Genomic DNA, 15,348 nt, shown 5'->3' with positions numbered 1-15,348 from the left:
TATATTTGAACAAATTGATTTGGATTTGCACTGCACTGCACAGAGACACTTCCAGCAGAAGGCGGTCTTATGGGTATCGTATCTCCAGTTGTGGGTAAAGCAAAACCGAATCCAAGTCTCCGACGCACCTTCACTTTTGTCAACCGTTTCACGCACGCGCGCCTTGTACAAAATCGCAGAACTTGGCCCAAAGCCTCGCTCAGTGGTCGCAGCGTAACTGAAAACTCAAAAACTGAAAACTGAATGCCGAGCGCCACGAGTGTGTGGAGTTGCAGGCAGAGATTATGAGCATAGCGGGAGCCGAACCGAACCAAGCCTGCCTTGGAAAAGCCGCCTGACAGGTTTAGGCCAAGAGAATCTCACACAGAGTGACGAAGAGAGCGAGAGAGAGCGGGTCTCTCCTGACCGCCATATACGTGCCAAATGTGGTAGCTGCTTGTTCTTCTGTGCTCTCTTCGCTCTTCTCTTCTCTGCGCTCTCCGGCCCAGTCTACCTGTTGTGGCAGCGGCAGCGGCAGCAGCGGAGGCCTGCAACACATTTTTCACTTGTTGCAGTTTCGTTTTTCATTTTCTTGTTCGGAAATGTTGCCTGCGCTCTGCTCTCTCTCTCTCTCTCTCTCTCTCTCTTTGTCCAGCTCTTCTATGAGTCTATTCGATTCGCTCTCGCTGTGCCTGGGACTCTGGGGCGCAGACGAAGACAGAGCCGCCCCTCCGACTTAGGCCATAATGCTGCCCCCTCGGAGGTGCATACTCGTACTTGGGCGCATAGCCAGTCCGACAAGATTCAATAGCCACCGGCGACCCATACACAACAACAATAAAAATTACTTGCCTGCTCTGCAGTGTACATAGATAGAGTGTGTGTGTGGTGGGGGGTTGTGTGGGGATGCTGCTTCACTTGCTCCTGTTGTTGCTGTTGTGTTGTTGCTGCTGTAGTTGTTTTCGTTATTGTGCTCAGTCGTGCTCACTCGGTCCCACTCCGACTCTACATTCAGCTCCAAGGAGCTGCCTGCTAACCAAAGTTGGTCGGATGGGGGGGAGAAGGAAACCAAAACGATGACGACGAAGGCCTGCCGCCTGCTTCCAGGTCGGGTTTGGGTTTTGCTTTACGAATAAGAAATTCTTCTGTTTCTTTGGCTCTCTCTCGCCCAGCAACAACAACACCGAACCTCACTCCCTCTCTGTGTTGCGCTTCTAGTCTCGCTCTCGCTCTCCCTCTCTCACTCTTCATCGCTCTCTTTGTTGCGGGCACTTTTTATTTGGTTACTTCCCTGGATCGTCTTGGGCAGCAGCGGCCGTAGAATTTTGTTTAGCATAGAAACTGGTTTCAAATTAAAATTATCGCTGGTCATTTTTCTTATGGTTAGTTGTCGTTTACTTTGCTGTTGTTGTTGCTGCCCCTTGCTTTTGTTGTTGTTGTTGTTGCTGCTGGTGCCTCATTTTTTTCGATGCCTGGAATTTCGGTGTTTGGTGTTTGGGACCTGCGTTTTACTTCCCTTTACCGGGGCTGGACTGCTGCTGCGCTGCTGGGGCTGTTGGTGTGAACTAGCTCTGCCTGCGCTCTCTCGCTGTCCATGTGATGCGTGTGTCGGGCACTGGGCGCCCTGTACATGTGTGTGTATGTGTGTCTGAGAATGAGTCGCTGTCTGGGGCTTGCTCGGATCTTGCCTGCAGACTGACGGCCGGTGGTTGCTTTTAGCTTGTCTTTTTGTCGGATGTGTCGCTTGGCCCTGGCCCTGGCCCTGGCCATCTTTATTCTTATTAGGTTCGAAATTCGAATCTGGGACTGGTGAAATTCCAGGAATTCCTGATGGCACTTAAAACCTAAGCGAGGCCCCTCGCTTCTTCTATATTGATTGTAATCAACGTGGAACATCCACAAAGGTACCGTAGAGTGCTAAGGGAATAGGGCCGGGTCGCAGTCCCACACATCATGCTCTATGTACTGTACAGCATGTGCACTCTCTGCCGCTGCCTAGAACTGCATGGAGAACGGGAACGGGAACTAAAAACGAAGCAAAAGCAAAACCGCAGCCAAGTCCCGCGCGACTCGCTGGCTACCTCGTAAAACTGTCACTTAATGTAGTAAAAAAAGAGCATAACAAGAGTTTTGTCCGATTTTATTTCTTTATGAATGTCGTGGTCGTCGTCGTCGCTGCCGAAATGCCAGCCATGGACCGTCCGGGCAACAGGCAACAGCAGCCCAGCCGCCGCAAGCAGCAAAGGCCAGCCCCGGTCTGGTCGCATTCTTATCTTTTGAGAAATATTACAAAAACACGCAAAGCCCAGCACAAAACTTCAACTTCAACTGCAACTCCCAAGTCCAAGTCCAAGTCCAAGTCCTGGCCGGGCTGCAAGCACCAAAGAACCCCAAGAGCAGTCAGAAAGGTAAACCAATAAAAATAGCTGAGCCTACGACGCGACGCGACACATTGCTGTTGTTGCCATTGCCAATGCCATTGCGGATTCCTCTCCTACTCCTCCTGCTGCTGCGCTGCTTATCGTTCCACTTCCAGCGGCAACCAGGCCCAAAGTGTGGGCGATGGCCCCAACACAATGCCCAAGTCCACATCAAGTCCACTGCCGCCGAATCGTTGTCGACTCGATCATTTGTAGCCCAATGAAGGGCATTATTATATTTGCAGTGGATTGCAGCAATGCACTCAGTGTATGAACAATTTAGTTACAGATATTTAATATTTTTTGTTGGCCTTAGTTTACTTTTTTCCACTCCTGAACCATAAATCTCTTTGAATTCCATAAACTTAACCGCGTTCGAGTTCAGTATTGTAAATGGTGCAGGGGACAGTGTTGCAAAGTGCACGCGCATTGCCGAACAGCTGTGCCAATGTTTTCATGGTGTACATTTGTACAATTTGTAACAATATTCAACAGCCCTTGGATGTACATATGTATGTGCTGTATTAACACATGTTTTGTTTTGCCATTTTCCCAGGCATGAGGTGATCTTTCCCCAACGCACGCAGTGGGCCACATCATGCTTCAGGCCTTTTGGTTTTGCTTGACGATTAGATTAGATCACAAAATTCTAGATTCTTCTTTATCTCACACTTAATTTATTTGATCATCGCAACGCCTGCGAAGTAGAAGCGTGGTCTCGAAACACAAACACGAAACATCATACATACGTACAATACACATACAATTTAGCCCTAGGGTTTTGGTGCGGTGTGGAGTGGAGTGGAGCTAGGAGGAGTTGGGAGAATATTTTGACTACAATATGTATACCGAAAACTGATTTGATTACACATATACATATTTTTAGAGTATAATGTTTAGATATTTATATATGTTAATGCCTTTGAAATTTCCTAATGCATATACTGGCGCTGGCTCTGGCTCTGGCTCCTAGTCCTTCTTCTTTTGTGCTGCTGTCTTTTTGGTCGCGGGAGCTGCTGCTGCTGCGGCTGTGTCGATGGCCACTCCATTGGCATTGGCCTGCCCCTCCAGTGGCAGTGGCTTCTTGCTGCCTGCTGCAGCCTGCTCCTCCATCTCGCCGGAGAAGCCAAATTCGTTGACGCGCTTGAGGTCGACGCGGTACTGCCAGCGCTGGTAGAGGAACACAAAGAAGATAATGTCATCGCGGAAGCAGCCCAGGCGGTACATGGTGGGCATCTTGATGACAAACGCAAAGATGTCATCGATGAATGTGTTGAGGAACTTGTAGGTCATCATGCGCCACGGCATGTGGGCGACCGACTTCATCTTGTAGTTGATGAACAGCTGCGGAGTCATCAGAATGAAGCCGAACGTCAGCAGGTAGCTGTAGAGCATGTTCAGCACGAAGGAGTACCAGCCCTTGTGCTCGTTGTAGATCAGCGAGTAGATGAAGTAGCACACCAGCAGGGGGAAGCAGGCCCAGCCCAGATACTTGAAGGCCAGCCTGTCGTACTCCTTGGTGGAGCTCTCCGAGTAGGAGCCCTTGTCATTGAAGCTGATGCGCGGAAACACGCCCAGAATCTTCTGCTCATGATTGTAGTTGATGTCCACCACCTTGTGGATCTTCCACACCTCAATGCCGAGCCCCACGAAGCAGGAGATGCGTATCATGAAGTTCGTCTCATTGTCCAGCACGTACAGCAGAATGATGAGCGACTGGAACACGGCGAAGAACACGGAACGCACGGACAGGCCCTCCAGCGACTTGCGATTGTTCCAGAACTGAATGTCGTTCTTGAACGCGAGCAGCTCAAACACCGAATGGAGGATGGACACGGCCACCGTGATGCCCAGCAGATAGATGTTCGTGTCGAGCAGCGTCTCCTTCAGCGAGTCTTGGTCCTCGTCGGTCTCCTCCACGGCACCGGCGGCCATGAGATCGCCCAGCATATTGCCAGCCCATTTGTTCTTCATCTGCTTGGCGGCGTACAGCTGCCACTTGAACATGCCGAGTGGCTGGAAGGTTAGGTGGAGATCCAGCTCGGGCGTTGTCTGGTTTATGGGTAAATATTCACGCTGCAGATTCCAGTAGTCATTGACAAACAGAATGGGCAAATAGGTCTTACCGCCATCCACAAACTTGACATACTCGTCCAGTGGCGGCGGCACCGATCCCTGTGCCCAGTTCGTCTGATCCACCACGAGATTAACCGTCAGATTGGGATGCCAATGCGACACAATCTGATCCTTGAGATTCGCATGCTTCAGCTCGTGCTCCAGCTTCTCCTTCTCGCTGGCCAGCAAATTGTAGTTGCGGTTCACGCGCAGCTTCTTGAACTTGTTCAACTGATGCTGCTGATGGCCCATGTGGCCGCTCCTCGCATAATGCGGCGACTTGGGGTCCGGACTCTCGCCGCTGCGCGTCACAAACGCGTGCAGGTAGACGCTGCCGTTGTTCATTAAATGCTGACTGGCCTTAATTTTCAGATTGTGGCTGTAGATGCCGTCCTTGGTGGGGCCCGAGCTCCAGTCCCCGTACGTGAGATCCTCCTGCAGCCACAGCAGATTCGCCTTCTGCTGGAAATTCACGACGTCCGGCTCCTCCGACAGCCAGACGTGCAAATCGAAATCGGTGCCGTTCTCAAAATAATTCCATGCGGTTATTTTTGGACCCGCATTCGCCACGCTCTTGTCGTCGCCGGCTGCAGGCACCGTCGGCTTGCGGAAGAAAGAACTCACAAAGTAGATGATCAGCGCCCGCAGGATCAGCGACTTGGTCATGGCAAAGAATGATTCCATCCGAGAGGGCTGATTCGGATTCTGTTGTTCCTGCGCTTCTTGACCTTCAGCACCCGCATTGTTGGCCAGCTCAGCGTTCCCATTCCCAGCAGCCACCTGAAAAATGGGGCCAGCAATTGAAATCTCTCGTGCTCAGCTGTTGCAATTGATTGAGGCCTTGATTTAGCTTACCGCGCCTTCAGCCGCAGGCTGTTCATCACCCGCAGTCGACATGTTGTGTACTTTAAACGTTATCCACGTTTTTCTTTCAGGGTTCTTTTTTTTTACACAACGTTCTTTTATAAATTGCAATTAGTGCTAGAGTGACCGCGCTCACAAATATACCATGTCAGTTTGGAAATATACCGAGAAAGTATTTATTTGCAAGCAGTCACCTGATTAGAATCGATAGTACTATCGCGCATGGAAATTCTTTGCGGTTCTGTGAAATGTTTTAAATAGTCATATATTTAATTCTTTAAATTCATATAAATTTATGCCTGCCACTTTCATTGCACTAATAACCTCAAGCACTGTCTGTTATCTTTCAGTGTATCGCACGCAACCATCGATATTGTTCGCAGCTCCACTGTGCCATATCGATACATTGACACATCAACGTACTAGCACCCCTGATTTTCCTTTTCTTTTGAAATAGCATTTGGTTGCACGTTTTCTTGGGTAAGTTGCTAAAATAATGTGAAAATAATTGGTAAACTGCGAAAGTGTTGCAAAAACATGCTGCCCATGGGCGCGCCATGTGTTTGTGCACCGAAAACTGGTGGCATCGAGGCGGTTTAGCCGGAAAATAACTGCAAGTCGAACGCCCACTTGGCAGCAGGTCGGCCCTAACCTCGAAGCCGCCACACAAACCAAAAAAAATGGCAAAAAATGTGACACTTTCGTGAAACAAATCCAAAGCAAAGTGAACTCAATGCTAATGGTGACTTTTGTGCTTGCAGCAACGAACCGAAAATGCAAATCTTCGTGAAAACTCTCACTGGCAAGACCATCACCTTGGAGGTCGAGCCCTCTGACACCATCGAGAATGTCAAGGCTAAGATCCAGGACAAGGAGGGCATTCCCCCAGATCAGCAGCGTCTGATTTTCGCCGGCAAGCAGCTGGAGGATGGCCGCACCCTGTCCGACTACAACATCCAGAAGGAGTCGACCCTGCACTTGGTGCTCCGCCTGCGCGGTGGCATCATCGAGCCCTCGCTCCGCATTCTGGCCCAGAAGTACAACTGCGACAAGATGATCTGCCGCAAGTGCTACGCCCGTCTGCACCCTCGTGCCACCAACTGCCGCAAGAAGAAGTGCGGACACACCAACAACCTGCGCCCCAAGAAGAAGTTGAAGTAGACGCTGCCACCCATCAACTGGCTGTGCCTGCTGTGCCGCCACTCTACCATCTGCTATGGCGGCAGCATAACCACAACAACATCCAATCCAATGGTTAACAATCTAAGTAAATATATGTACATTTTGTAAAACGATCAGCCACAAGCCAAGAGCCTACAATTCACTGAGAGAGAAATGTATTTTGCCTGTGTATGTGCATGAAATATTTGCTGCAAGGCGCACCGCAATCATCACCATGTGTATTTGTGTCTGTGTCTTGTTATGATGTGCAAGTCCGTTGCAACCCGTTTTGAGTCAAACAACTGGAGCTGCAGCAACTCTTATACTGGATGAAAATGGAGCGAAGAGCTGGGAGCCAGTTTGGGTTCTTGCCAACAGCAGCAGCAGCTGGTTTCAGCTTACACATCCAGGAAGCGGCAGGCCCGACCGCAGTAATTGATATTCCATTTTCTAGCGACCTTTGCTGCTGCTGTCTTTCTGCGGTTAGCCAAAGGGAAAGGGGATCATCATGGATCGCTGGCGCAGACCTACTTGGGCACGACGACAACTGCGAGTTACAGTTAATTGGTTCCAGAACTGGACTCTGGACTGCTGCTGGCACTTGTTCACACCAAGAAGGCAAACGGCTGCCGTTGAGCCAACTGGCTATCAGCATCCAGCCCAGCCCCAGCCCCAGCCATGTTCTACGTCTTCTCCCGCTCTTGGACTCCCCCGCTCTGCTGCCTGTGCTTATTTTATGAATCTCTTAATAACCCAAGGGGTGGACTGCTGTCCGACCCAAAGGGTTCGCTTCGCGCCTCCGTGCGAAAAGTTCTGATAAACAAAACCTGATAACACAAGCGCAGAAAAAGCAGCTGCAAGAAGCAGCTCCAGGACACAGGACCGCCGCACAAATTGCGGTCAACATTAATTAAAAAAGTACAGAGTGGTCCAGCCACCCGCGAATGATGAAACAACGCAGCTTCGCCCACCTTGCGGCCCGTGTACCGTGGTCCATGGAGAACCGACCAGCGCCTGCAGTAACTACGCAAAGCTGCCGAGCTCCAGGCATCCTCACTCCCTCGCTCATGCAATATAAAAAGGTGTTATGTGCGGGCGTGTGGTGCGTGAGGGAAAAGTATTTTAAAAATTAAGGCAGTGGCTCCAGGACGGGCGCGCGCGCTTATTTATGGGTCCCGGGTTCTGGCTCCTGTCTGCTGGCCAGCCTCTGGAAAATTCCTACCGCCAGCCTGTCGTGTTGTTGTTTTCGTTTTTAATTTTTGCAACGCACGAGAGAGAGTGAGGCGAGGCCTTCTCCTCCTCCGCCTTGCCGTTTCGCAAGTTTCGAGCTTTGTCTTTTGGGCTTACTTCAGGCGGCGCCTCCACCTCTGAGCATCTTTGGGGACTTTTATGGCCTGGTCGCAGTTTACATAACAGATGTGACCAGAATAATTAAGAGTGCGCTTCGTGGTCGAGAGAGCGAGTGCCTTCGATTTCTCGCCGCTCGATGCGGGCCTTTCGAGTCACCCAAATATTTCCTTGCTCCTCCGCTCCGCTCAACTCCTTTCGAGGACATCCACTTGGCTGGCTGCTCTGGTCACTCGCCCGCTGACACTCTTAACGTTTGGGGCGTTTCTCTTTTGGACGGCACTGTGGGGCGGGATTCGGGGCGTTTGAAGCGCATTAATATTGCAGACAGGAGTTCGTGCCCCCATCCCGCACACCACCCCACCACTCCCGGGCTCTTCTTTACGACGAAAAGTGCTCATTGAAAATTGAACGAGTTTCCTTTTGCGCCACTTCCACTTTGCGGATTTCTCGTTTCCATATGGTGCGGGCAGGACAGGGCTCTGACTGGCGCTGCTGAAGGTTCCTGCGTGAGTTATGGCCGCCGCTTAAGCAACAAAGTCAACTCCTGATTGCCTGGATGTTCGACTGGATAGTTTCGGAATACAAAAAAACGGAGGAGCAGCACGGCTGCAGCAGCAGCACCGTAACTTGCTCTAAAATATGCACTCCGCGGGTCTCGGATTGGAGTGGAATTTTGGCTGTAGCATGGAGCGGCGTTCCTCTTACTCCAGAGAAAAAATTCGAGCCGAAGAATTTTCAATTTGAAATAAATTTCCAGGCCTGGTCCTATGCCTTATCCGTGCGTCTCCATCTTTTTGGCTCGACTTCCGCGTGGACTTTTCTCTCCGTGGACTCGCCGCCAAGTGTCCTGCTAGGGCTGGCAGGGGGGCAGGCAGTCAGAGGAGGCGGAAACAGCCCCAAGATAAGCCAAACAGCCAAACGTTTATAAATTGGGCGCTAGTGTGGAATCCCAATGGTAATGATGTCGAAGAAGAGAGGAGACCGGGACAGGGACGGGGACCGAGACCAAGAACTGAGATGTCAGAAATACACACGCAGCGGCACAAAGGGGCTGCGGCTGGCATGGCGTGGCATGGCCAATAAGGAAATATAAATTGCTCGAAAGGAGCACCGGGCGGCGCACGAATCCGGCAAAATGCCGAGCCAGCGGAGAGTATTGGTAGGGCAAGGGCAGAGGCAGAGGCAGAGGCAGTGCGTGTAATTTAATATGCATAAATCGATACTTTTGCTTGGGGGCCCCGCATTCACATTCACAGTCCACCCATTCCCTACCATTCCGCTCTCCCTATGCTCCGCTCTGCCCATTCCACTCACCCGATATGTGAATGAGATTGGCTGTGTGGGCCCCCTCTCTCACGCTGCCACTCGTTCCGTTCCCTTTCGTTCCTTGTGTTGTTTGTGTTCTATTTGGAGCGCAAAATTGTTATTTGTTTTTGCGTATTCTCCTTCACTCGCTCTCTTCCGTCTACGGGCTTTGCATATCTACAGTTTATGGCTTTCATACAGTTAACATTTTCCCATAGATAAGCACTTCTGGCACTCACCCACCGCCATGTGCTGTCTGTGCGCTCCGCCGCTGCTTGTATCACAAATAATTTGAAAAGTAATTTTATTCAATTTCAATTGTGTCCTCTGGGGGGCAGGCAGTGTATGTGGATCTAGGGATGTGAATCTAGAGGGATCTACTGGATGTGAATGTGAATGGGCGGAAGTGAATGGTCTCGATTTCATATGCCTAAGAGCGGAAGCTGCCAGAAGTAGGCAGATATGGATGGTTGGATGGACAGCGACATATTGATTTCCTCGATAGAGCGCAAATACTCTTCATAAAAGAAAATAACACTCAAGTGATCCGGAAGGAGTTGAGCAAATGGCCCGAAATGTTTGCTCCATGTGAGGACTACATTTAAACGCGTTACTTTAAGCCGCGACCTTCCTTCCTGCGGGCTGCATTCAAGCCGAAAGTCAACTGGGAGCGAGCTCCCCCAGTCTATTTGCATGGCGCACAATAACATTTCTATAACTATTCGAGAGAGTAAACACAAGACACAATCCAACGTGCCAGTGCTCGTGCTCCTCCTGCTGCTCCTCCTTCTACCCGCATCATCGACAGCCACAACTATTTTTCTTCTTCCAGCTGAATTTTTGCCTCCTCCCCAGTCGCTGCTGCTGCCGCTGCTCGTGCTGCTCGTGCTCCTGCCTTGACAGTCAGTGTGCTATGCGATTAACCAGACATCAATGGCTAAGGCCAAAACCGTAGCAAACTCAACTAGTAGCTGTGGGGCCGCACCCCCCAACCCCCCTTGCTGAGGATGCCGTTCCCTGGTGCTGCATCTCGGCAAACCACAAAGTTGGAAATTAGTTTGTTTTTCTGTCAAGGTGCCAGTGGAGCTACTTGGATTTTTGGCTTTGTTGGCTTACATTGCCAGAGGGGGGGACGGGGCAGGGCAGGGCAGTCCCCGAACCGCAGAGGAGTTCTCTGTGGTCTGAGCTTTAACTTCAGCCTTGCTGGTTATCTGGTTGATCCGGCTGCGCGGCAGACATTCCCTGTCCCTCCGAGATGGAGTCGCATTGATAATGTATTAATCCTGAATGGAGCAGAAGAAATGTGACTAAGAAGTATTCAATGAGGTTTTCTTTTCTTTTTGTATTTGCTTTGGCGCTCCCTCTGCCCAATGCAAATTCAAATTCGATTCAATTCGATTCGATTTGTGTACAATTCCGGCTGAAACCTCCAGAGCAATGGCCAGGGCCAGCTCGTATGCAAATTGAGTTTGTGGACGGACAATTGTCCTCAATTGGACGCGTTTAAGTTGTCAAAAGCTTCACTCACAATGGGCCATAGAGGAATGGTTGGTTGGGCTGGGTTGGGTTGGGGGTCAAGGGTGTAAGAGCGATAAAAGGCATAACACATATCAAATATTCTCAATTGTCTATCCATCCGGATTGTTGCTCCACTCTCTGTTGTGCTGCTCCTTCCGTTTGGATCGAGTTCAGGCACTTTGCACAATTTCGAGTCATTAAAAATGCAAACGGCTTATTGGCCAGACGGAGAACCCACTCTGCAGCCCTGTTTTGGGCGTGTCTCGGCAATTCCACTCTGCCACCTCTCAGGGGCTTGGTGCCAGCTGTAGCTCTGTGTGTGTGTTGGTGTTGGTGTGTCCAAAGTTTTGGGGGCAACTTTGCTGTTTTTCAAAAATATTGACACGCAAAGTTTGTGCAATCACCAAACAAATTACTTCATCAATTTTACAAAACAACAGAAATTTAAGATCTTTTAAAAGTTTTGTGCCAACCCAAGCAACGTTCGCCACTCCCCAGCACTCCCTGCCCCGCAGCTACTCGTACAAGCTGCAGGCCATCCTTCTCCGTTCGGCATCCGCAGGACACGCAGCATCTCTGGACTCTGGAGTTCTGCTGAGGCACAACACAAAAGCCAGGCTACAGAAAAGTTTTGCAACAAATTGCTTATGCGCCCAAACATACAGAAATACATGGAGAAAGCGAGCGAGGGAAAGCCTCGCCCCCCTGCCACTGCTGGAACTTGTTAATTTTGACCAGCTGTCCCAGCAGTAAACTGCCTTCACACAGTCCCCCAGTCCACAATCTAAACAGTATTTGGTCTCGAACAAGGAGCCAATCGACCCACTACGTACTTCCCTTTGGTTGGGTGTGTGGAGGCTAAAGGTTTGTTGCTAAAAATGCTGCTTGTGCATAAACGAAATCCAAAAAGATAGATGATACATGGGATACATGGATCCAAGGGATACAGGGGCTATAAGGGTAGCTGTATCTGCTCCTAGCTACGAGCTCTCCCACTGGTTAACCGAATCGCTTTGTGCTGCACTTCCTGGTTGGAGTGTCTGTGCCTGGCTGTCCCTGCAGCATTGCCCCAGTTCTTCACCAGCGGCAGCTTCAACTCGAGCATTAAAAGCGCATTCCAAATGTACGTTACGCTCCTTTGGCGAGCGGCCGTCTTGGGTTAACGTGAAGTTTTGGCCTGGACCCGAAATAAAATAAAAGCTCTTGTTCCATTCCACCCGTCTCACAGTGGGCAAAACAGACAATTTGGCAGCTGTATTTTTAAAAGTTTTTCGGTGTAATGTTTATAATAAACAGGAATACAAAAAAAATAATATTTAAAATTTTTGTTTTGAATATTTAAAAGTAATATTTTTTTTTTAATACCATTTTTTTTAGGTTTTTTTAAATTTTTGATGGTAGTAAAAATAGAAATAAATTGTTTCATTCTACAATATGAATACTGCAAATAACAATTCGTAAATATTCTGGTTTTGGGCCTGAATTAAAAACAAACAAAAAATGTTGGAAAAAATAAAAGATTGAGAACTTACAAGACAGTTGAGCTGAGTGTAAAAAATAGCTGGTACATTTTATTTTAAATAAATGATAATAATATAATGATAATAATATAATGATAAAAATAATGCAAAATATCGACTACATACCTGACTAAAGGATTAGTAACAAAATCCTGAAAAGAAATTAAAATATTTGTATAATTAATATTTAAATTAATTTAATTTATTTTAATTTTAAATATTTCAAAATTGGACGTTTCATTCCACTAGATTCTATTTCTAGTGTTCGTTCGGCAAACAACTCTTATTTGAGTTCAAAATGTTCAGTAACTTTTTATAATATTCAACATAAACTGAAGTCAATGCGGACTCATCATCTGCGACCAACCAATTTCGCTGTAGCGATTAAATATAAAAACAAAAAAAGTTTCATTCCACTAGTTTGGCTGTTTTGCCCACTGTGCATCTGGCCGTAAAAACTCCATTTTGATGCTTTGTTTTGGGTTAGACCGGTAGCGACCCTGTTCGACCGTAGACAGTTTTGACAGTACATTTCGTAGCTTGCAACATGCTTTGCATACTGAAACGAGAAATTAGTCCTGTTGCCAGCTCCTTGCTCCCTTCTTCCTTCTCCCTTCTGCGTGCTCGCTGCAGAATTCGATTTTGACAAGTTGACTTCACTTATTTGCAAATTACTTGTGTACAAGCTTCAGCCACCCCACAGCAGACACACCCACCCGCCAGAAGACACACCAGACACACACTCCTCTCTGCTCTCTCTCTCTCCTTTGGGTAACCGCAGAGTGGAGCCACTGTCTTGTATGTTTATCGGAATGTACTGTCATTAATTGCGTGATACTTTGGCACCGAATGCCCAGCCCCAACCCTCGATATGTGTTGTGCACGTGCTCATGGCCGCTGTCCCTGGACACACTGTCAACTGGCGATGTCGATGTCGATGTCCGTGACAAGTGGCTCATTGATTTTTAGCACTTTGTGCCGAACTCTGACACTTACGGACAGATGGACAGCGCAGGAGAGGAGTGGAGTGCAGACCAGCCGGACGGACATTCAGACAGACGGGACGGGGCAATTGACGGTCAACTGAACGGGTAATACGTGTCGCCCCGTGTCGCTGCTTACGGCCATGCATTATGAATTATTCATGCAATTATGCGCAATGTCCTGTCCACCAATTTCCATAGCGGCTCCAGCTCCTGCTGCGCCTCGTGGGTAGTGGGTGAGACCCTCGAGAAGCGAGACCGAGACCCAATGCCATGCATCAGTGGGCGAAGATGCATTGAGATGCTCCCCCGGGGGGCGCTTCAAACTACCAATGAATGGCCGATGCGAAGTTTTAGCAATTTCATGCATTTCTGAATAATGTCCACAGTTGGCAAAGGCAAACATTTGGCCAAAGTTTCGCCCTCGATGGGCCACCGCAAGCTGCTCGGTTTGCCTTCGTTTGCCTCGGCATTGTTTTACTTCAGTTTTGCATATGGCCCCGCAGGAGCCTTGGGGGGCAGCTGTGTCCTCGTGTGAGTCAACTTTGGCCGCAGTTGGAGCAGCTCTAGCCTTCGTTTGAAGTGGCAACTAATTAGTTGAGTCTCAGCCAGCAGCGGCAGCCCTTGATCCAGGCTCAGGTTGATGGCCCCCGATGCTCCCTTGCATTCCTAAGCACAACAAGAAGCTGCCGCTGCTGCTGCCGCTGCTGCTGCCGCTGCACAAATTAAGTTATCAATGGCTGCACACACACCCACATCCTGGGGTTGTCCTGCGCTCAGCGAGGATGTCAGGCACGCATAATTCCATTGCATACATTTGAGCGGCGAACAAACTAATCCTTGACTCGTTCAAATGTTGAAGCTGCAGCAACTTCGCCTTAATCGCATTTGACTTTAAAGTTATGCTAAAATTACAGCAAAAAAACACACACAAGCAGAGGGAGAGGGAGAGGGAGGAGCAGCTGTCTATCGCGCTCTTGCGCTCCTCGCTAATAGTTTCAATTAGGAAAGTTAATGAGTGCGGCCTTGTCGAGCGTAAAGGACAAAGTTTTTAGCAGTGCAGCGGGTGGAGCTTCGATCTAACTAGGCGTGAATTTTTACACAATAAATATTGGAAGCTCCAGCCCTACCCCTTTGCTACCCTCTCCTCACGCTCTGCCTGAGCTGCAGGTACATTTTCAACAGTTTGCTGGACTGTTTAATGACTGGCATGTCAACGAGGCGCATCCGCATCCGCAGCTGCAACCCAAACACAGACAGACACTCCCACACGCATGGCGGCAAAAGTTTATTTAAATCCGAGACGTTAATTGCTGTGGAACATTTATCTCAATTAAGTTGGATCGCATTTAAGCAGCAACAGACGGGCAGCAGGCAGCTCTCAGCTCTCGCTCTTGGCTCACCTTTATGCTGGCTTCTCATATTAAATCGTTGTCGCCAGCGGCTAAGCACGTCAGCAGAAGACTCCTCACTCTCTATGTGCCTGGAAAATGTAGCAAATATAAATCATTTGTGGCCAGCATCTGATTCGGAAACAACACAGCACAAAGCTGCGAGCTGGCAGTAAAAACTTGTCAAATTTCCTGCAACTTTTTGCACACAACAACAAATTATGAAACTAATTTACAGCAATGCCAGCGAAAAGAAAGAAACGAAATTTTCAATTACCACGCAACGGCAATTTCCTCCTGCCGCTCCTCCCACGACGCAAACTTAACAGGTGGACGACAGTTTGGGTAAACGAGCTCGTAAAAAACGCATTTAATGTGTTTTTGATGACATGTCAAGTTTGGCTGCTCCAGCTGGGGTGCTTCATCCATTTTTTAGAGTTCAAATTTGCTCGCTGCTACATTCTGTTGTGTCTCGTTTTTGGCCCTGCCATATTGAAGCATATTTGCGGCCGTATTGTGTCGGCCACTGCAAATAACTTCCTTACTGCGTTAACAATGCTTGTTTGTTAGAGCGTGCCACACACACACACACACACACACACACACTGCCACACACACAAAAGAAGAGCCAGCAGCCAGCAGCCTGCCACACATCAGCAGCAGCGGAAGTGCGTGCATAACATGGCATAGCACTTAGAGGAGGGAGAGAGGAGAGAGAGCGCAGGAGATGACTGCTAAGAGC

General features: G+C 48.9%; 2 protein-coding genes across 2 annotated transcripts; one reads left to right on the top strand and one right to left on the bottom strand.

Annotated features, from left to right (window-relative positions):
- Nucleotides 1–3,053: 3,053 nt before the first annotated feature.
- LOC117901109 (cleft lip and palate transmembrane protein 1) lies at nt 3,054–5,525 on the bottom strand. The gene is made up of 2 exons (XM_034811742.1): nt 5,370–5,525; nt 3,054–5,294 (listed from the first exon to the last, which is right to left on the bottom strand). Exons 1-2 carry the CDS (start codon nt 5,409–5,411, stop codon nt 3,369–3,371), a joined length of 1,968 nt encoding a protein of 655 aa, XP_034667633.1. The 5' UTR covers nt 5,412–5,525; the 3' UTR covers nt 3,054–3,368.
- Nucleotides 5,526–5,730: 205 nt separating this feature from the next.
- Nucleotides 5,731–6,683, top strand: LOC117901603 (ubiquitin-60S ribosomal protein L40). Its single transcript, XM_034812416.1, has 2 exons — nt 5,731–5,858; nt 6,140–6,683. Exon 2 carries the CDS (start codon nt 6,153–6,155, stop codon nt 6,537–6,539), a length of 387 nt encoding a protein of 128 aa, XP_034668307.1. The 5' UTR covers nt 5,731–5,858; nt 6,140–6,152; the 3' UTR covers nt 6,540–6,683.
- Nucleotides 6,684–15,348: the final 8,665 nt, after the last annotated feature.

The sequence above is a fragment of the Drosophila subobscura genome, chromosome U, assembly GCF_008121235.1.
Source record: "Drosophila subobscura isolate 14011-0131.10 chromosome U, UCBerk_Dsub_1.0, whole genome shotgun sequence".
NCBI classification, from domain to species: Eukaryota; Metazoa; Arthropoda; class Insecta; order Diptera; family Drosophilidae; genus Drosophila; species Drosophila subobscura.
This window is presented reverse-complemented; position numbering and strand designations above follow the sequence as displayed.